Source organism: Podarcis liolepis (assembly GCF_965112155.1).
Source record: "Podarcis liolepis genome assembly, chromosome: 5".
NCBI lineage: Eukaryota > Metazoa > Chordata > Lepidosauria > Squamata > Lacertidae > Podarcis > Podarcis liolepis.
The window spans coordinates 15,415,585-15,438,014 of record NC_139556.1 but is presented as its reverse complement, the minus strand read 5'-3'; the positions used below and the strand labels follow the sequence as shown (position 1 = coordinate 15,438,014).

At 46.5% G+C, this 22,430-nt stretch overlaps 1 protein-coding gene across 2 annotated transcripts in view; it reads left to right on the top strand.

Moving 5' to 3' along the window:
* LOC310706510 (broad substrate specificity ATP-binding cassette transporter ABCG2-like) overlaps positions 1 to 22,430 on the top strand; it is a 39,108-nt gene that overhangs the window by 5,234 nt on the left and 11,444 nt on the right. For both annotated transcript variants that reach the window (XM_083502582.1, XM_083502583.1), the window contains exons 3-11: positions 2,951 to 3,010; positions 5,525 to 5,639; positions 6,977 to 7,129; positions 8,379 to 8,536; positions 11,431 to 11,582; positions 17,240 to 17,368; positions 18,079 to 18,344; positions 19,231 to 19,313; positions 20,302 to 20,391. In XM_083502582.1, coding sequence (XP_083358708.1) covers positions 2,951 to 3,010; positions 5,525 to 5,639; positions 6,977 to 7,129; positions 8,379 to 8,536; positions 11,431 to 11,582; positions 17,240 to 17,368; positions 18,079 to 18,344; positions 19,231 to 19,313; positions 20,302 to 20,391 — 1,206 coding nt within the window. The remainder of the gene's footprint in view (positions 1 to 2,950; positions 3,011 to 5,524; positions 5,640 to 6,976; positions 7,130 to 8,378; positions 8,537 to 11,430; positions 11,583 to 17,239; positions 17,369 to 18,078; positions 18,345 to 19,230; positions 19,314 to 20,301; positions 20,392 to 22,430) is intronic.

Genomic DNA, 22,430 nt, shown 5'->3' with positions numbered 1-22,430 from the left:
CTGCCGTGATTTAATTCTGTTGTTTTATTTGCTGGAGGAATGTGTACCACATGTTAGATGTGTCATTTCCCTTGGGGAGACTTGAGCTTCCCACCAAGAGAATGGGTTTCTCCCTTCAGGATGCTTGTGCTGGTCCTGGGGGCTAACCGAGAGGCGAGGTCCGAGTCCAATCCAAGGTCAATGGTGCGGTATGGAGGCTGCCCGTCAAAGCTGAAGCTGGGTCCAAGGCAGGGAGTCGGGTGGGGTCAGGAACTCTGGCAGGAGAGCAGGACAGGGTGCAGGCAGGAACAGGCTACCAACAACGTTGCTCCCGCAACCTGGGACTGGGACTGACTGGCTTTTATCTGCCCCAAGGCATAGGGCGGCCCTGGTCCACAGGTGACTCACCTCTCCTGGCCTGGAGGCAAGCACTCCTCCTGCGGGAACTTAGTTCCCTCCAACTCTCTGCCCTGAGCCTCTGCAGCTCAGGAGAGGCTGGAGGGTTACCGGACCCAGAGGCAACCTCAGCTTCCCCTGACGGGGCTGAGAGTGGAGCACCTGCAGGCAATGGGTCCTCCATCACCTCAGGAGCCAGAGCAGACTCAGCTGGTGCCTGCACCTGAGGATCCAGCACAGGTGAGGACCCTTCAGGCTCAAGCCCCAGCCCCGGCTCAGCTGGTTCTGGAGGCGGGGACTCCTGTGCAGGCTGGGATTCCTCAGGTTCAGCCTCCGAGTCCGAATCCAAAGCCATCACAATGCTGCTGCTGCTGCTGCTGCTGCTCAGAGCCACTAAATTACTCTGCAAGGTCCACATTATGCAAGTGCCAATCTGATAGCTGAAACAATTATATGGGCAGGCACATGAAAGAGCATCCAAATCTGGAAAACAATAGAGTGTTATGTGCACAAACTTCCTCAAGCCTTGAGAAATTCTAGGGGGATAGCCTTCCTTTCATTTGACTTCCTTTTTAAAGTGAGAAGATTGGAACCCAATAAATAATAATAATAATAATAATAATAATAATAATAATAATAATAATAATAATAATAATAATTCATTACTTATACCCCACCCATCTGGCCAGGTTTCCCCAGCCACTCTGGGCGACTCCCAACAGAGTATTAAAAACACAATAAAACATCAAACATTAAAAACTTCCCTAAACAGGGCTGCCTTCAGATGTCTTCTAAAAGTCAGATACCGTATTTTTCACTCCATAAGACGCACTTTTTTCCTCCTAAAAAGTAAGGGGAAATGTCTGTGCGCCTTATGGAGTGAATGCGTGGTCCCTGGAGCCAAATTGCCCAGGGGCAAAAAGCAGATCGTGCTTTTCTTTTTTTTAGAAAGAGGGAAGGGGGTGTTGAAACGAAGCCGCTGAGCAGCTGATCAGCAAGCGATCGGGAGGGGAGATAAGGGACTCTAGCGATAAAGGAGGCTGCCTGGGAGGAGGGAGGTAAAGTGTGCTGGTCCAGGGGAGAGGTTACTGTGGGGTGAGGTCCACGACCTGAGTCGAGGTTCAGCAGACAGTCCTCCACGGGCGAAGCGGGGTCCACAGCGAGGAGCCGGGCAAGGACAGGAACTCTGGGGGGGGGGGGAGGACTGGATGCTGGCCGAAACAGCTCTTCAACAACGTTGCTTCCGCAACCTGGGACTGGGCTGACTGGCCTTTATCTTCTCTGAGGCCAGGGGCTGTCCCGGCCCCCAGGTGACCCGCCTCTCCTGGCCTTAAGGCGAGCACTCCTCCTGGGAGAAACCAGTTCCCTCAGCCTCTCTGCCCTGAGCCTCTGCAGCTCAGGAGAGGCTGGAGGGTTACCGGACCCAGGGGGAGACTCACTTTCCCCTGACAGGGCTGGGAGAGGCGCACCTGTAGGCAATGCGTCCTCAATCGCCTCCGGAGCCTGAGTGGCTTCACCTGGTGCCTGCTCCTGAGGATCCGGCACAGGTGCAAGCACTTCAGAATCAAGGCCCTGCCCCAGCTCAGCCGGCCCTGGAGGCGGGGACTCCTGTGCAGGCTGGGATTCCTCCGGTTCAGCCTCTGAATCGGATTCCCAGGCCATCACATAAAGACAGCGAACTTGCAAGGAGAGGAGACAGGAAGATTAAAGCAATGAGGAGAGAAATTAGAAGAAGAGGAGGAGCAAAAAAACCTGCTCCAGCTAAGGAAAAGACGCTAAGGTAAACAAGAGGGAAGGGGGTGTTGAAAGGAAGCAGCTGAGCAGCTGATCGTCAAGCGATCAGGAGGGAGATAAGGGACGCTAGCGATAAAGGAGGCTGCCTGGGAGGGTGGAGGTAAAAGCACATGGATCCTCAGGATTTTTGCATTGAGTCACCCCAAATTCACCATCAGATCACATAGCATGTCCATGGCTACAGTCTGCACCAAAAAAATCACGCATCCACTGTTTCGGTGGGCCGCAATGGCTCAAAAACTTGGTTACAAAGCACGGATCCACATGGATCCTCAGGATTTTTGCATTGGGCTACCCCAAACTCACCACCAAATCACATATCATGTCTGTGGCCACAGCATGAACCACAAAAATCATACATCCACTGTTTCGTTCAGAATACTTTTTTCTTGTTTTCCTCTAAAAACTAGGTGTGTCTTATGGAGCGAAAAATACGGTAAATCTGGCCCTGGGCAGGGCATACGTTTCTTTGTATATTTCCATACATATGGGCCAGAAACTTGGTATTTTAAAATGGAAGAGGAGGTATTGAAGAATCCAGATTCAACACCAAATATAGGATTTTACAAAGACCTGTGGGCAGGTGGAGGAATAAAATTATGAGCAGAATAATAGCAGGTGAACCATTTATATCACCAACAATTCCAGAACGGAAATTTCTGTAACAAAACGTTGGTGTGGCAGAAGACATGGGGAAAGGATCTGATGTCATTATGCCACATAGATCACGCAGAAAACAATTGATAAACTGAAACTCCTTTTTATTCATTTTTACTTCTAGTGGCATCATGAGGCCAGGCATGAATGCTATCCTGGGACCAACGGGAAGTGGCAAATCTTCGTGAGTATATCAAATTCCAAGTGGTGTGGGAAATCTGTTATCAGAAAGCTTTGATTTTTGGAATTATTGTTATTTAATTAGAAGCTAGTAGCACATGCTTTAGGGGACGCGGGTGGCACTGTGGTCTAAACCATAGAGCCTAGGGCTTGCCGATCAGAAGGTCGGCGGTTCGAATCCCCGCGACGTGGTGAGCTCCCATTGCTCGGTCCCTGCTCCTGCCAACCTAGCAGTTCGAAAGCACGTCAGAGTGCAAGTAGATAAATAGGGACTGCTCCGACGGGAAGGTAAACGGCGTTTCCGTGCGCTGCTCTGGTTCGCCAGAAGCGGCTTAGTCATGTTCCCCACATGACCCGGAAGCTGTACGCTGGCTCCCTTGGCCAATAAAGCGAGATGAACGCCGCAACCCCAGAGTCGGTCACGACTGGACCTAATGGTCAGGGGTCCCTTTACCTTTAGCACATGCTTTGGAGATGGGTGAGGATTTTCCTTTCTCTGTCAAAACCGCTTGCCCAGAAGCCTGTCCCCACCCCCTGCTTATGGAACGGAGAGCAGTTTTGGGGAAGAGGATTAAGAAAGAAGAAAGGTCCGGGAAAGAAAGGATTACAAATCTCCCTTCCAGATCTACTTCCTCAGGTTTCAAAGCAAGCCTGTGAAGCTGTGAATTGGCTTTAAAATCCTAATTGCGTATAAATTGTGCTTGAAGAATGCTATTTGAAGTCACATGTAATTGGGGGTGTCATTTGAAAGGGGGGGTCAGGGTGCCTGTGCTTTAAACAACTGCATATCCTCCAACATTTCTCCAGTGAAGAAAGGGGTGCCCTATTCCATCATCATTATTTACACCCCGCCCATCTGATTGCCCCAACCTCTCTGGGCAGCTTCCAATATATATATAAATTTAATAAAACATTTAACATTAAAAAAAGCTTCCCTATACAAAGCTGCCTTCAAATGGCTTGGGGGTTGGATAACCCCATACCCTCCAACATTTCTCCGATGAAAATAGGGGTGTCCAGAGTCTAGGACTTGCCGATCAGAAGGTTGGCGGTTTGAATCCCGCGACGGGGTGAGCTCCCATTGCTCTGTCCCTGCTCCTGCCAACCTAGCAGTTCAAAAGCACACCAGTGCAAGTAGATAAATAGGTACCACTCCGGCGGGAAGGTAAATGGTGTTTCCGTGCGCTGCTCTGGTTCGCCAGAAGCGGCTTAGTCATGCTGGCCACATGACCTGCAAGCTGTACGCCGGCTCCCTCGGCCAATAAAGCGAGATGAGCGCCGCAACCCCAGAATCGGTCACGACTGGACCTAATGGTCAGGGGTCCCTTTACCTTTAAGGGAAAGCGGGACATTCCAGGATCAGATCAGAAACTGGGACGGCTTCTATAAATCCAGGACTGTCCCTGGAAAATAGGGACATCGGACAAAAAAAGAAAATGAGGCTTTTCTCAGCCTGCAGATACAGTGATGGCAGCACCAGCACAGCTGCTGAATTTCTTCTTGTCGTGCAGTTATGGCGCAAAAGGAGCCCTGCCAGACCAAAGTATTGTCACCACTACTTATTCATAGCAATAATCCACTATAGTGGTACCTTGGTTTACAACCATAATCCGTCCAGAAGGTCCGTTTGTAAACCAAAACAGGTTGTAACCCAAGGAACGCTTTCTCCAATGGGGCCTCCCCCCCCCCAAATTGTTCATAATCAGAAAAAAATGGGTTGTAATGCAAAAAATGATTGCAAACCAGGGCATGCGCTTCCAGGTTTGATGTGTTTGTAATCCAAAACGTATTCAAACCAAGTCGTATGCAAACCAAGGTACCACTGTAATAACCTGTTTCTCCAATGTTCCCTTTAAGATCATCATTTGCTTGCTTTCCAGTGGGCTTCCTTAGCACAAGATTTGAATTCCTCATTGGTTCATTTAATATTATTTATTATTATTATTATTATTATTATTATTATTATTATTATTACTTATCAGTGTTTTTAGAGTGAGAATGCCTCTTCCAGAGCTGGTTAGAAATAACATAGTCCTCAGAGTTTGGGTCCAGAAAAAGACCTCGTTGTGTTTATCATTATCCCTGTTGGAAATCGTAGTCTCAAAAGCAGGACATTGACAGGACATTTTTCCATCTCTAGCCTCCTAGAGACGTGGGTGGCGCTGTGGTCTAAACCACTGAGCCTTGGGCTTCCCGATCAGAAGGTTGGCGGTTCGAATCCCTGCGACGGGGTGAGCTCCCATTGCTCCGTCCAGGTCCTGCCAACATAGCAGTTCGAAAGCATGCCAGTGCAAGTAGATAAATAGGTACCACTGTGACGGGAAGGTAAATGGAGTTTCCGTGCGCTGCTCTGGTTTCGGTGTTCTGTTGTGCCAGAAGCAGTTTAGTCCTGCTGGCCACATGACCCGGAAAAACTGTCTGTGGACAAACGCCGGCTCCCTTGGCCTGTAAAGCGAGATGAGTGTCGCAACCCCAGAGTCGTCTGCAACTGAACAACTGTTGCGTCCTTTACCTTTAGCCTCCTAGATGTTTTGGCTGCTCGAAAAGATCCTGCTGGCTTGTCAGGGGATGTTCTTATAGATGGTGTCCCACAACCTCCCAATTTCAAGTGCATCTCAGGATATGTAGTTCAGGTGAGTGTCTCAGCCGTTGGGATTTTGCTTCTGCTATATCTGTTTCCCCCACCACCCCAGTTCTTGGGATGATAAGCACCCATCTGCACAACACAGTCAAAGCACTATCATACCACTTCAAATAGCCACGGGTTCCCCCCAAAGAATCCTGGGAACTCGAGTTGCTGAGAGCTGTGGGACTCCTCTTCCCCCTCACAGAACTACAATTCCCAGAGTTCCCTTGGAAGAAGGACTGACTGTTAAACCACTTTGAGAACTGTAGCTCTGTGAGGGGAATAAGGGCCTCCTAACTGTCATGACTAAAGTCTTTGTGGGCAGAAACCGGAAAGTGCTAGAAAATTCTGGAAGATTCTAGAAGGTTCATTTCTGATGCAAATATTGTTTTGACTATCTCAAGGTCACACTGAGCCAGGAGGGAGAAATTCCTGCACTCAGCGAACTGCTCTCTATCACTCTCTCTAACTTTCATTTGTACCTTGTGTGTCTGAAGTTTTTTGTAACAAGCCTTTGCCTTTTAGGACAGTGGTACCGTGGTTCTCAAGCTTAATCCGTTCCGGAAGGTTCCAAAACCAAAGCGTTCCAAAACCAAGGCATGCTTTCCCATAGAAAGTAATGCAAAATGGATTAATCCGTTCCACTTTTAAAAACCACCCCTTAAACAGCAATTTAACATGAATTGTACTATCTAACAAGACCATTGATCCATAAAATGAAAGCAATAATCAATGTACTACAGTCACACAATCAATCAACCAGTAGCTGAACTGGGTCCCACACAGTCACCAAAAGAAAACAAAATGAGTCGTAAAAACACAAAATAAATAGCAAAACAGACAGACCTCAGCGTTACACTGAAAACGGAAGTGTGGCACTCAAAACGGAGCATGTTCAGCTTTTGAAAAAAGTTTGCCAACCGGAACACTTGCTTCCAGGTTTGCAGTGTTTGGGTTCCAAGGTGTTTGAGTACCAAGGCGTTTGAGAACCAAGGTACCACTGTAAAAGCTTTTTCTTTTGGACCTTTGACTCTGCATGGTCTTTTTTTATTTACTGCAAGACTCTGTCTCCGTCAATAACAACTCTCTGCATCCTTAACAAACTTAAGCTCCCAGGATTCCTAGGGGGGAAGCCATGACTGTTTAAAATGGTATGATGCTGCTTTGAATTTATAGGGCAGATAGGGCCTAAACAGAGAGTAGACCCATTAAAATTAAGGGGCTTTCTTGAAGTAAGAGTCAGCTGCTAGTGCATTCAGTTTCTGCACCTGGAATGGCAGGGCGGAGGGAAGAAGGATATTCCTTTGCATGTGCTTTCTTACAGTCAAAATATTCTGCTTTCAGGATGATGTTGTCATGGGAACAATGACAGTGAGGGAGAATCTGCTGTTCTCAGCAGCCTTGCGGCTTCCAAACTCTATCAGCTTTCAGGAGAAGGAAGAGCGTGTAGTCCAGATTATCAATGAGCTGGGGCTGAGCAAAGTGGCTGATACTAAGGTGAGCACATCTTGGGGGTAATTTAAAAGGCTTTGCTGATATTCCCATAGCTGTTAGCACAAGCTTAGTGTTAATAGTGTGACCCTACCCACCCCATGTTAGAGAGAGAGAGGTTTGGAAGAAATATCTTCACTCTCTTGTAATAATAATAATAATTTATTATTTACCCTGCCCATCTGGCTGGGTTTCCCCAGTCACTCTGGGCGGCTTCCAATTGAATATTAAAAACACGATAGAACATCAAACATTAAAAACCTCCCTAAACAGGGCTGCCTTCAGATGTCTTCTAAAAGTCAGATAGTCGTTTGTTTCCTTGACATCTGCTGGGAGGGCGTTCCACAGGGCGGGCACCACTACCGAGAAGGCCCTCTGCCTGGTTCCCTGTAACCTTACTTCTCGCAATGAGGGAACCACCAGAAGGCCCTCAGCGCTGGACCTCAGTGTCCGGGCTGAACAATGGGGGTGGAGATGCTCCTTCAGGTATACAGGACCGAGGCCGTTTAGGGCTTTAAAGGTCAGCACCAACACTTTGAATTGTGCTCGGAAACGTACTGGGAGCCAATGCAGATCTCTCAGAACCGGTGTTATGTGGTCCCGGCGGCCACTCCCAGTCACCAGTCTAGCTGCCGCATTCTGGATTAATTGCAGTTTCTGGGTCACCTTCAAAGGTAGCCCCCCGTAGAGCGTGTTGCAAGTAGTCCAAGTAGTCTTGTAGCAGAGTGGTGATTGCTCAAAGCACCTTAAAACTTGGTTAGATTTACTTATGCCTTCACCCCCCTTTAAACAACTGTTACCCACAAAATACTTAGGCTAGAATAAATCACAGACACTTAGCTTTCCAAATAAGTGAAGCTTTATATTCACAGAGTTTTTTGCAGAAGTTACAGCAAACAAGTCTCTATATCCTGGTAGCAAAACAAAGATGAACAAATAACTTAAAAAGAAAATGATTTGGTTACCTTACAGAAAGGATCATGCAATCTTTGGGTTGGAAAAGATGCAGGCTGTGAAATCTCCCTTTTAGAGAGATTTTATACACTTGAGCTGGGAGTCATTCCACAGGGCTTCTTGTTTGTTCCAGGAAGCACAAAGAAAAAGGGGTTGGGACAGAGGCTGCTTTCGTGCACACAGGTGTCCGTCAGTAACTGTATAGCTTTCTAACTTCTCAGCTTGAATACCACAACACCACTTAGAGGTGTTTTTCCAGTGTCTGATGCACGCTTGGTGTGCCTAAATTAATTTTTTGCAGGTAGGAACTGAACTGATTCGAGGTGTGTCTGGGGGAGAACGGAAGAGGACTAATATAGCAATGGAACTGATCACTGAACCGCCAGTGCTATTCCTAGATGAACCCACTACAGGCCTCGATGCCAGCACTGCCAACGCTGTTCTCCTCCTGCTAAAGAGGTAAGAAACGCTATCCCTTCTTGGAAGTGCTTAAGGATAATAATAATAATACAGTGGTACCTCGGGTTAAGTACTTAATTCGTTCTGGAGGTCCGTACCTAACCTGAAACTGTTCTTAACCTGAAGACCACTTTAGCTAATGGGGCCTCCTGCTGCTGCCGCGCTGCTGTAGCACGATTTCTGTTCTCATCCTGAAGCAAAGTTCTTAACCTGAAGCACTATTTCTGGGTTAGCGGAGTCTGTAACCTGAAGCGTATGTAACCCGAGGTACCACTGTAATAATTATACAGTCATACCTCAGGTTACAGATGCTTCAGGTTGTGTTTTTTCGGGTAACACACCCGCCGAAACCCGGAAGTACCAGAACGGGTTACTTCCGGGTTATGGCGGTCGCACATGTGCAGAAGTGCTAAATCGTGCTTTGCGCATGCGCAGAAGCACAACCCGTGCATGCACAGACGTGGTGCTGCGGGTTGCGAACATGCCTCCCGCACAGATCACGTTTGCAACCCGAGCGTCCACCGTAGTTTTGATTATGAAACAATTTTTCAAAATTGTTTTTGCGGGTCTTTGGGCCATAATAAAGAATGTGTGTGTGATAATAATAATAATAATAATAATAATAATAATAATAATAACAACAACAACAACAACAACAACAACAACAACAATGCCATATTTTGGAGGGTATGGTAGGACATATATATATACCGTATTTTTCGCTCTATAAGATGCACCAGACCACAAGACGCACGCACCTAGTTTTTGGAGGAGGAAAACAAGAAAAAAAATATTCTGAATCTCAGAAGCCAGAACAGCAAGAGGGATCGCTGCGCAGTGAAAGCAGCAATCCATCTTGCTGTTCTGGCTTCTGGGATAGCCGCACAGCCTGCATTCGCTCCACAGAACCACACACATTTCCCCTTACTTTTTAGTGAGTCTTATAGAGCAAAAAATACGGTATATATATGTATATGTATATATGTGTATGTGTGTGTGTGTCCTACCATACCCTACAAAATTTCTCCAATGAAAATAGGGACTCCCAGTGCTGTTTTTCTATGTGCCGGAACTGTTCTCTTAGAGTGGCAATGGCGCTCACCTGAGAGGTGCCGGAACTGTGTTCCGGTGACTCCCAGCTGGGGAAAAAATCCCTGGGGAATCCTACTCCACACCCTCCGACATTTCTCCAATGAAAATAGGAACATCCTAAGGAAAAGAGGGCATTCCGGGATCAAATCGGACACCAGGAGGGCTTCTGCAAATCTGTGACTGTCTCTGGGAAATAGGGACACCTGGAGGGTCTGCAATGATGGACCAATATATAGATATATTTATTTCTACCCTGCCTTTCTGTCATCATTGTCCTCAGATTCACAGAGGATAAGGGCCATCTGTGGCTACTAGCCATGATGCATATTTTCTATCTCCATTATCAGAATACCAGCTGCTGGAGAGGAGAAAGCAATTGTGCTCAGGTCTTGGTCATAGACTTCCCATAGACACCTGGTTGGCCACTGTAAGAACAGGATTCTGGACCAGATGGGTGTCTGGTCTCATGCAGCAGTGATTTCCTTGTGATCTTAAGGCGCTGTACATAGGGTCCCCTAGGTTAGGCATCCCCAAACCTGGCCTTCAAAATGTTTTGGGACTACAATTCCCACCATCCCTGACCACTGGTCCTGTAATAATAATAATAATAATAATAATAATAATAATAATAATAATAATAATTTATTTATACCCCGCCCATCTGGCTGAGTTTCCCCAGCCACTCTGGGCGGCTTCCAATCATTTGTTAAAAACAATACAGCACCAAATATTAAAAACTTCCCTAAACAGGGCTGCCTTCAGGTGTCTTTAAAAAAAAAAGATAGCTGCTTATTTCCTTCACATCTGAAGGGAGGGTATTCCACAGGGCAGGCGCCACTACTGAGAAGGCCCTCTGTCTGGTTCCCTGTAACCTCACTTCTCGCAATGAGGGAACTGCCAGAAGGCCCCTCGGTGCCGATCTCAGTGTCCAGGCTGAACGATGGGGGTGGAGACGCTCCTTCAGGTATAGAGGGCTGAGGCCATTTAGGACTTTAAAGATCACCACCAACACTTTGAATTGTGCTCGGAAACGTACTGGGAACCAATGCAGATCTCTCAGGACCGGTGTTATGTGGTCCCGGCGGCCACTCCCAGTCACCAGTGTAGCTGCCGCATTCTGGATTAATTGCAGTTTCCGGGTCACCTTCAAAGGTAGCCCCACATGGAGCACATTGCAGTAGTCCAAGCGGGAGATAACTAGAGTATGCACCACTCTGGCAAGACAGTCCGCAGGCAGGTAGGGTCTCAGCCTGCGTACCAGGTGGAGCTGGTAGACAGCCGCCCTGGACACAGAATTAACCTGTGCCTCCATGGATAGCTGTGAGTCCAAAATGACTCCCAGGCTGCACACCTGATCCGTCAGGGGCACAGTTACCCCATTCAGGACCAGGGAGTCCCCCACACCCGCCTCCCCTGTCCCCCAAAAACAGTACTTCTGTCTTGTCAGGATTCAACCTCAATCTGTTAGCCGCCATCCATCCTCCAACCGCCTCCAGGCACTCACACAGGACCTTCACCGCCTTCACTGGTTCTGATTTGAAAGAGAGGTAGAGCTGGGTATCTAGGGATGATGGGAGTTGTAGTCCCAAAACAGCTGGAGGGTCGAGTTTTGGGATGCTGCCCTAGGTGGTCGGGCATCCAGGCATTGAGAAACCCATCCTTGCTTAGCTTCAGAAAGGCGGCAGCATCCTGTTTGTAAATTTAAGGCACTGGGGGCAGACTTGTGTGGTTTTTTGCATTTTTGCCATCGTCCTTCCTCACCGAGAGGGCTAAAACTTAAAAGGTGCGGCTTTTCATCCTAGGCTCTCCAGAAGAGGTAGAACCATTATTTTTTCTATCCACCAACCTCGCTATTCCATCTTCAAGCTGTTCGATAGCTTGACGTTGCTGGCTTTGGGGAAGGTACTCTATCATGGACCCGCAAAGGAAGCCCTGGGGTATTTCCAGTCTATTGGTAAGTTTGCTCTTGTTATTGTTAGTTTCTGTTTCTCACTAGGCAGCTGCTGGGAGTCACAGGACTCTGTTTACATTCCAGAGACCTTGCAGTCTCACGGGAAAGGGAGACGGGATGTGACGTTAGTGGTTTCCTGTTTCCTTTGTTCCTTTGTTCAGTTGCTCTCTGCTTTCGAAGAGAGAGGATGTATATTTCTTAGCTGTCTGCATAGTAAGAAATAAAACCATATACAATGTAGCCAAACCTCTCGTCTCTTCCCTGTGCTGGGAACCCTGCTGGATAGAATGTCCTTGAGACCTTATCAAAGGCTCAGGCCATTAAACGTGTCGGAGGCGATTTCAAAGGCTCAGCTCGGAGGAAAATGAGGCCTTATCGGCTTGGCCGAGTGGCGATTCCGACAGTTATTATAAGAGTTTGTAGGCGCGGGAATGTCAGCAAAACTCACCAGAGCAGGGATTAGAAAACTCAAGGGGTTCACTGAACCTTTTGTAGACAACTGAGAGCTGCCAATGGCACGCAGATTTCATGTCAAGATCAAGATTCGCCTCGGAGACCCTAGCAGAGAGACTTCTGGGACTGTCTCTGTCTCTCTCTTTTTAAAAATAATTTTTATTGATTTTAACATATAAATTACAACATGTACCACAAAACGTATCACTAATACAATCTTTTTAGACTTCCATCAGCACCTCTGATGATCCACCGTTTTAACCACTTCTTATGCATTTCTTAGCTTTATATTGCCTTTACATCTCTTAACAAATCATCCTTCCCCTTCTCCATTTTTGCAATACTCCCAATAATACTCCTCACAAAACTTCTTGCAAACCTACAAACGTCGACTGATCTTCGCAAATACTTTTCAAATAGTCCGTAAATTTACTCCAGTCTTCCATGAATTTCTGGTCCCGCCGGTTTCGAATCCTTCCTGCTAGTTTATCTAGTTCTCCATAGTCCATTAACTCCATCCTCCATTCTTCAATCGTCGGTAATACTTCTTGCTTCCATTTTTGGGCCAGTAATATTCTTGCTGCTGTTATTGCATATAAAAAGAGCTTACATTCCTTTCTATTTATATCACTCCCCACAATGCCTAGTAAAAATGCTTCTGGTTTCTTTATAAATGTATATTTCAACATTTTTTTCATCTCATTATATACTAGGGACTGTGGGCGCTTCCAGACAAGCCTTTTAATGGCCAATTGCCATGTCTCCTTTACATAATTGTATGGGGATTCCAGGAAATAGCACGAGCCAATTGGAATTCTTCCATTCTCTCCCTTCCCGCCACTGCTTCCTCCGTCTTTCTTCTTGCCACGAAAAAACCCTGAAGGAGGGAAAGAGCATGATAGCAGTTCCATCTCTTTGCAGGTGTGAACAGGATAAATTATGATGAAGGCATAGTGAGAGTTGCCCCCAGGGAAGGAGGCTGTTCTGTTGGGGATTGCCCTCTCTGTTGTTAGCACAGTGGTACCTCAGGTTAAGTACTTAATTCGTTCTGGAGGTCTGTTCTTAACCTGAAACTGTTCTTAACCTGAAGCACCACTTTAGCTAATGGGGCCTCCTGCTGCTGCCGCCGTGCCGCCAGAGCACAATTTCTGTTCTTATCCTGAAGCAAAGTTCTTTACCTGAAGCACTATTTCTGGGTTAGCAGAGTCTGTAACCTGAAGCGTATGTAACCTGAGTTACCACTGTACAGTCATACCTCGGGTTACAGATGCTTCAGGTTGCACTTTTTTGAGTTACGGACCGCCGAAAACCGGAAGTACTGGAATGGGTTACTGTGGCTGCGCATTTGCAGAAGCGCTAAATCGTGCTTTGGGCATGCGCAGACATGCCGAATCACAACCCACATGTGCGCAGACGCGCGGCTGTGGGTTGCGAACACTGTGGGTTGCGAACGTGCATCCCACACGGATCACGTTCACAACCCAAGCATCCACTGTAGCGCTGAACACACACACAAAATTTGAATCCAAATGTACAGGATTGTTTCACCTTGCTTTTGTTCCTCTGGTGTCAAAATTAAGCATAGAATCATAGAGTTGTAGCGTTGGAAGGGACCCCTAGGGCAGTGATGGCGAACCTTTTAGAGACTGAGTGCCCAAATTGCAACCCAAAACCCACTTATTTATTGCAAAGTGCCAATTTCACCTGAATTGGGGCATAATCTGCAATAGCTGCCACTTCTCTGACTCCTGTTTAGCCCTTAAGAAAGAAGGACCTGGTTACCATATTGCATTGTATCTGGGGAATTTGTGTGAAGTCTAGGCAAGCTCTCTGCATTGAAAGAGAAGGTGCATATAGATCTTTTTGCCGTTCATTAACCCAACAATTGGAGGGACGCGGGTGGTGCTGTGGTCTAAACCACAGAGCCTAGCACTTGCCGATCAGAAGGTCGGCGGTTTGAATCCCCGCGACGGGGTGAGCTCCCGTTGCTTGGTCCCTGCTCCTGCCAAGGTATTGGAGTCTCAGCTTCATGATCTGTCCTTCCAGTGAGCACTCAGGGCTGATTTCCTTCAGAATGGATTGGTTTGATCTTCTTGCAGTCCATGGGACTCTCAAGAGCCTCCTCCATCAACCCTTATATAGACATTTTTAATTCCCTGCCCTGAAGCTCAAGACCACTCCTCCATACATCATACCTACAGAAAGCTGTTTATCTACAGCAGAAATCTGTTTATCTCGTCTGACAGGTTACCTGTTTAATGGTCATTTGATTGGATTGCCGGGGAGCCTGGCCAGTCTTTTGTAATGATAAATACTTAGTTCCTGAGCCAGGTCACAGGTTCACACCCTATTCATATCTTAAATGTGCCCTTGAGACAGGATTTGTGAAGGAAAAGACAACGGGGAGGCGTTTCCATTTTCCTTTGACTTTGCATAGAAAACATCTGGTCAGTTTGGGAATCAAAAATGGTTTCAGGTCGGTCTTCCTGTGCTGATCTATGTACGTGCTCTGTTGGTACACTTATGAACATTTAACATATATCTAAGACCTCAAAATTCCTATCACAGGATAAATAATCATTACTGGCCCCAACAACATCACACACACCATCTCGGGACTATTTAATTGCTCATCGTCTAACATTGTGTATGCCATCAAATGCCAACAGTGTCCTTCAGCTCTCTATATTGGACAAACAGGCCAAACCTTACGCCAAAGAATAAACGGACATAAATCTGACATCAAGAATCACAAAACAGAGAAACCAGTAGGAGAACACTTCAATCTCCCAGGACATTCTATACAAGATCTCAAAGTAGCTGTTTTACTACAAAGGAATTTCAGAAATAGACTGGAAAGAGAAGCTGCTGAATTGCAACTCATTACCAAACCATTCCCAGAATTGCAACTCATTACCAAACCATGGAGAGACCTGGTCTGAACAAAGACATTGGATTCTTATCTCATTATACATGACTAAGCCATTTTTCACCTTCTCACCCCTTGCCTTTTCCTGTAAGACCTATTGCAGTCGTTAAGAGTCGTCAACAGGCTCATCTCAGCCATCTGCCAATCTCCCATTCCCACCACCCTTCTGAGTAATACCCCTCCCCACCTTCTCACTATATAGAAGGATCTGGCAACTTCTGTTTCAGTGTATCTGAAGAGGTGTGCATGCACACGAAAGCTCATACCAAACACTAACTTAGTTGGTCTTTAAGGTGCTACTGGAAGGAATTTTTTTATTTTGACCATGGAAAAAGAGGCATACACACGCCAGCTTCCATAGCACACTTAGATATTGAGCCTCCCTTGTGTGTTAAGGTGTGGTTTATATGGGTTGAAGACAACTCCCTATTCCATTCTTAAGTAAAGAAGTTAGGTTTCCAGGATACAGGTCTGGGGCTTAAGAGTTGTGGCATTGTTTCTCAGCTCTGAGTAACAGTTTTTATTTATTTATTCATTATTAGAACTACAATTTATTACCTGTTGTTTACTCCAAGGTTCCGGGGCAGGTAACAAGGGAAACATTTGGTGTTAGTCTCGTTCATACCTGTGTTTAAAACCAATTTGCTTAGAAATCTCATTTGTTACATAAATGTGCTCTGGAACGCAGCTGTGGTGACTCATGTCGTCACCTGTGTTGCTGGGGAAAGACCACTCCCATTGAGGTAAAATACCGTATTTTTCGCTCTATAAGACGCACCAGACCACAAGTCGCACCTAGTTTTTGGAGGAGGAAAACAAGAAAAAAAATATTCTGAATCTCAGAAGCCAGAATAGCAAGAGGGATCGCTGCGCAGTGAAAGCAGCAAACCCTCTTGCTGTTCTGGCTTCTGGGATAGCCGCGCAGCCTGCATTCACTCCATAAGACGCACACACATTTCCCCTTACTTTTTAGGAGGGAAAAAGTGAGTCTTATAGAGCAAAAATATGGTAGGTGCTAGCAGTGGGGAAGTGCAACTTCCACAAAAGTTTTTATTTGACATAACTTACTTGATTGATTGATTGATTGATTGATTTTTTGTTTTTCACTGCTGCTTTTCCTTCAAATGAATCTCAAAGCAGCTTACCAACAATAAATAACAATATAATAGGTAGCGCATGAGACTCTTAATCTCAGGATCCTGGGTTCGAATCCCATGTTGGGTGAAGGATTCCTTCATTGCAGAGGGTTGGACTAGATCAGGGGTCAGCAAACTTTCCCTGTCCCTCAGACCTTTTGGGGGGCCAGACTATATTTTGAAGAAGAAGAAAATGAACAAATTCCTATGCCCCACAAATAACCCAGAGACGCATTTTAAATAAAAGCACACCTTCTACTCATGGAAAAACACCAGGCAGGCCCCACAAATAACCCAGAGACGCATTTTAAATAAAAGGACACATTCTACTCTCGTAAAAACACGCTGTTTCCCAGACCGTTCGCGGGCCGGATTTAGAAGGCGATTGGGCCAGATCCAGCCCCCGGGCCTTAGTTTGCCTACCCATGGACTAGATGATCCTTGTGGTCCCATCCAACTCCATTATTCTATGATTCCATGATCACAAATGATTTTATAAATCATATAAAATAATTAGCAAATGAACACAATTTTCCTCCCTCTATTCACTAAACATTTTCCTTTAAACGTAAGTTGTTCTTATTCTCTTATTCTATATGTTAGGTCAGCAAGCTGCGCATATTCCATCAATTTAAGTTGCCAATCTTCCTTAGTTGGGACTTCGCTCGTTTTCCATTTTGGGGCTAACAAAACATGAGCCCGTAGAGTGGCATACATAAATAACATTTTCCAGCACCTGGGAATTTCTGTCTGAGTTATTCCGAACAAATAGAACTCTGGTTTGTTTGTTTTTTAAAGTACTTAAAACCATTTCCCCTCATTCATTATGAATTATTTCCCAATACAGTTGTACCTTGGTTTTCGAACAGCTTCGTTCTCGAACGTTCTGGCTCCCGATTGCCGCAAACACGGAAGTCAATGTTCCGGTTTGCGAACCGTTTTTGGAAGCCGAACGTCCGACGGGCCTTCCGCGGCTTCCGATTGGCTGCAGGAGCTTCCTACAGCCAATCAGAAGCCGCGCTTTGGTTTCCAAATGTTTTGGAAGTCGAACGGTACGACCTTTTCCTGGTCCACCACATATGAAAGAATGTACTCTCAGTCTCATTACATTTCCAACGCTTACTCTCTTTCTGTCTTTACAGGGTATGAGTGCGAGCCTTTCAATAACCCAGCTGACTTCTTCCTGGACATCATCAACGGTGACTCCACGGCTGTAGCTGCAAGCAAATGTGGTCAGAAACTTAAGAAAACCGACGATCAGGAGAACGTAGGTAAGAAGCTGACATCGGGGGAGGTTCTTGATCACCACTGGGGATCTAGTACAGTGGTACCTCCAGTTTTGAATGAGATCCATTCCGGAGGTCCAGCCACATCCCGAGGAATTCGCAACCGGAGGACTGTTTCTGCGCATGCGCGCATAGAGCACTTCTGTGCATGTGCGAGCGGCGAAACCTGGGAAAATACTTCTGGGTTTGCCGCTTTCACAACCCAAAGTTTACGTTCTCCAAGGCTAACGTAAGCAGAGGGTCCACTGTACTATATTTCTGAAAAGCATTCTATTATATAGCCCTAAAAAACGGGGGAGATGTGAGTGGCGCTGTGGTCTAAACCACAGAGCCTAGGGCTTGCCGATCAGAAGGTCGGTGGTTCGAATCCCCGCAACGGGGTGAGCTCCCGTTTTTCGGTCCCTGCTCCTGCCTACCTAGCTGTTTGAAAGCACGTCAAAGTACAAGTAGATAAATAGGTACCGTTCTGGAGGGAAGGTAAAGGCGTTTCCGTGTGCTGCTCTGGTTTGCCAGAAGTGGCTTAGTCATGCTGGCCACATGACCCAGAGGCTGTCTGCGGACAAACGCCGGCTCCCTCTGCCTATAGAGCGAGATGAGCCTGCAGCCCCAGAGTCGTCCGCGACTGGACTTAACGGTCAGTGGTCCCTTTACCTTTAAAAAATGGGGGGTGGGGTCCCTTTTTTGTTTCCCCCCAGAAACCAGTAAGGAAAATGGCATGGAAGAGGAAGGCGTGGAGAAGACACTGGTGGACTCCTTGCACGAGAAATACCTCAGCTCCTCCCAGTACGAGAGCATGATGGAGCAGCTGAAGAAATATGAAAATCTCCACGGGATCCCTCAGAAGAAGCCGAGGCTCATGAATCAAGTGACCTATGCAAACGGGTTCCTCACTCAGCTCTACTGGGTGTCTCAGCGCTCCCTCAAAAACCTCATCCGAAACCCCCAAGCTTCTGTGGCGCAAGTAAGGAGCAGAACCGTCTGCTATTGTGGACCCTCAAGTGAGAACGTCTGGTGTCATAGCAGGGTGCTTGTGGCTGGAGGTCCTAGTCTAAAAACCATAAACCTTCAGCTGGCTTCACAGTCCCTCCAAGTGTCCCTATTTTCCAGGGATAGTCCCGGATTTGCAGAAGCCCTCCCGGTTTCTGATTTGATCCCGGAATTTCCCGCTTTTCCTTAGGACGTCCCTATTTTCATCAGAGGAATGTTGAAGGGTATGCTAGGATGTTCTTATTTTTATTGGAGGGTATGGAGTTATGCAACCCCCAAGCCAAGGAGATAAGTAACTCTACAGCCTTTAGAAGACATCTGAAGGCAGCCCTGTAGAGAGAAGTTTTTTAATGTTTAATGTTTTATTATATATATATATAAATTCTTCCAGTAGCACCTTAGAGACCAACTAAGTTTGTTATTGGTATGAGCTTTCGTGTGCATGCACACTTCTTCACATATATAAAAACACTATTATGTTTTTATATACAGTATGTTGGAAGCTGCTCAGAGTCGCTGGGGCAAGCCAGCCAGATAGGCAGGGTAAATAATAATAATAATAATAATAATAATAATAATAATAATAATAATAATAATAATAATAATGCGTCGTACGTAGCAACACCTCACATGCTTCCTACGTAGCGACGCCTCGCCCCCAGTGTCACGACGCCTTCGTTCACCCCTGTAAATGTGTTATCTGAAAGCACCCTGAACTAATTCCGAGCCTGTGGATATCTTTGCCTTCCTTGTTTGTTCTGTTCAGGATGGTCAGATACCCTTTGACCATTGCATTCTGTTGCTGTGCCAGTGGACGGGTACAGAATCAATCTCTTTCTTTTTCCTTTCCCACATTCCAGGTCCTTGTGACAGTTGTCCTGGCACTGATCGTGGGGGCCATTTTCTTTGGTGTAAAACTTGACCAAAGCGGCATTCAAAACCGGTAATCCCTGATGCTTTTCTCGAGCTTTATTTTCCATCATATCATTATTATTTTTTAAATAACTTTTGTTAGTTTTACATATAATCACATTGGCTCATATATACCGTATTTTTTATCTGTAAGTCTCACTTTTTCCCTCCTAAAAAGTAAGGGGAAATGTGTGTGCGTCTTATGGAGCAAATGCAGGCTGCGCAGCTATCACAGAAGCCAGAACAGCAAGAGGGATCGCTGCTTTCACTTTCTGGCTTCTGAGATCCAGAATATTTTTTTTTCTTGTTTTCCTCCTCCAAAAACTTGTGGTCTTGTGCATCTTATAGAGAGAAAAATACAGTAATTGGCTCATATAAAATTGGCTCATATATAATCACTTTGGCTCAACTGAGCCATTTTAGGTAATGGCATAACAAGAATATGAAAGGAAGTAAAATGCAAAGATGCAAAAATTAATTTTGTAAACCTTTAGCCAGGAGAGAGGGAAGTCGTTCCCTCCCTCCCGGCTAATGGTTTGCAAAATTAATTTCCTTTTTAAAATTATTTTTGGAGTTGAAACAAACGCAGCCATATGACCTATGAGCAGTTCTCGAAAAGATGCTCTAACGTACCCTACTCTAAGGTCAAGAGCCATGTCAGTTTAACAGCAGAAAACCATGGTGTCTTGCCTGCATAAGAAACAATATGTGTTCCTACCATAGACAGGGTTCAGTGATCCTACAGAAAGCGTCCAAAGCAGTTAATGAAGGTAGAGAGCCAGTGTGGTGTAGTGGTTAAGAGCGGTGGACTCGTAATCTGGTGAACCGGGTTCAATTCCCCGCTCCTCCACATGCAGCTGCTGGGTGACCTTGGGCTAGTCACACTTCTCTGAAGTCTCTCAGCCCCAGAGTGTTTGTTGTGGGGGAGGAAGGGAAAGGAGAATGTTAGCCGCTTTGAGACTCCTTCCGGTAGTGATAAAGCGGGATATCAAATCCAAACTTTTGGTTCCTTCTTTCAGAGTTGGATCTTTGTTTTTCGTAACCACAAACCAGTGCTTCTCCAGTGTGTCGGCCATCGAGCTGTTTATCAGGGATAAGAAGTTGTTTGTGTAAGTATCAAACCTCCTCTAAGGAAATGGGGAGGCAGCAGGGAATGGCAGATGGATTTGTTAGTGGAAAAGAGGGGCTGGTTGATACGATACGATAATCTTTATTGTCGTTGTCCCATCCAGAACAACGAAATGGAAAAAAATCTACATCAGACATTCAAAAACCCACAAGCCTGCTATCCCAACTATCCCAGCCTGGTTAACCCCCTAAAAACTCTGATACCCCATAATTAAATACAATATACTCCCACAGAGACTACCTTAAGGTAAAGGGACCCCTGACCATTAGGTCCAGTCGTGACTGACTCTGGGATTGCGGCGCTCATCTTGTTTTATTGGCCGAGGGAGCCAGCGTACAGCTTCCGGGTCATGTGGCCAGCATGACTAAGCCGCTTCTGGCGAACCAGAGCAGCGCATGGAAACGCCGTTTACCTTCCCACCGGAGCGGTACCTATTTATCTACTTGCACTTAAGAGTGCTTTCGAACTGCTAGGTTGGCAGGAGCAGGGACCGAGCAACGGGAGCTCAACCCATCGCGGGGATTCAAACCACAGACCTTCTGATCAGCTAGCCCTAGGCTCTGTGGTTTAACCCACAGCGCCACCCGCGTCCCAGAGACTACCTTACACTGCATTTAAAACCAAAATCGCATTTGGATAAAAACTTTCTCAGATGGCTAGTCCTAGTCTTTATAACCCTGTACCTTCTTCCAGAAGGCAGAAGCTGAAATAGATCATTTCCGGCGTGCCTACTATCCTGCACTATTTCTGCAGCTTTCTTATGACACCTGGAAGCCTAGATTTGATAGAATTGTAACGTTGGAAGGGACCCTGAGGATCTTCTAGTCTGACCCCCTGAATCCAGCTGTCCCATATGGGGATTAAACCTGCAGCTTTGGCACTATCAGCACCGTGCTCTAACCAACTGAGCTATCCCATTTCCTTGAAATAAGTTCCTTTTTTAATTATTTGTAGCGTCTTGGATAATGCAAAACCCTAGGCCAGGGGTCAGCAAAGTTTTTGTGGCTTCGGGCTGTTCATGGTCCTGCAGACGCCACTGTGGGCAGTAGTGTGTGTGTGTGAGTGTGCAAACGCTATTTCTGGCACTCCTTCCAGCACAGAGGAGGCGTGCGCAGCTTCCCATTGGCTGCATGAGCTTCCTGCAGCCAATGGGAAGCCGGCCAGCGTTGCGGAAGGCGGTCTCCGCTCTGCTTCATGCTGGTTTAGCACAACGCATGGGAGCCAGCCAAGTGGGCGGCAGGGGTCCCCGAGCCGGCGCTGGGGGTCCATGGGCCGGTTAAACGACCCCCATGGGCCGCTTGTGACCCATGGGTTGCTGACCCCTGCCCTAGGCCTAGTTCGCAATGAGGTGGTAAATCTGTGGGCTGTATCCCTTCAGAGTGTGCTCCTTCCCAGTGCTTTTTTTCTTTAAAAAATGTTTAGGGGTGCAGGGGACGCTCGGGTTGTGAACGTGATCTGTGTGCGATGCACGTTCGCAACCCACAGCGTCCGCAACTCCCAGTGGCGCATTTACGCACACGTGGGTTGAGATTCGTCGCTTCTGCGCATGCGCAAAGCGTGATTTAGCCCTTCTGCGCATGCGTGACCCCCCAAACCCGGAAGTAACCCATTCTGGTACTTCCAGGTTTTGGCGGTCCATAACCCAAAAAAACGCAACCTGAAGCAGCTGTAACCCAAGGTATGACTGTACTATGGTACCTCGGGTTACATACACTTCAGGTTGCATACGCTTCAGGTTACAGACTCCGCTAACCCAGAAATAGTGCTTCAGGTTAAGAACTTTACTTCAGGATGAGAACAGAAATTGTGCTCCGGCAGTGTGGCAGCAGCAGGAGGCCCCATTAGCTAAAGTGGTGCTTCAGGTTAAGAACCGTTTCAGGTTAAGTACAGACCTCCGGAACGAATTAAGTACTTAACCCGAGGTACCACTGTACTATACTCTGTATTCATTCAATACAGCATGTCGTTTGCCCTGTATTTCTGCTCTGCCGTGTGCCTCGGACGTGACTTTTGGCGTTT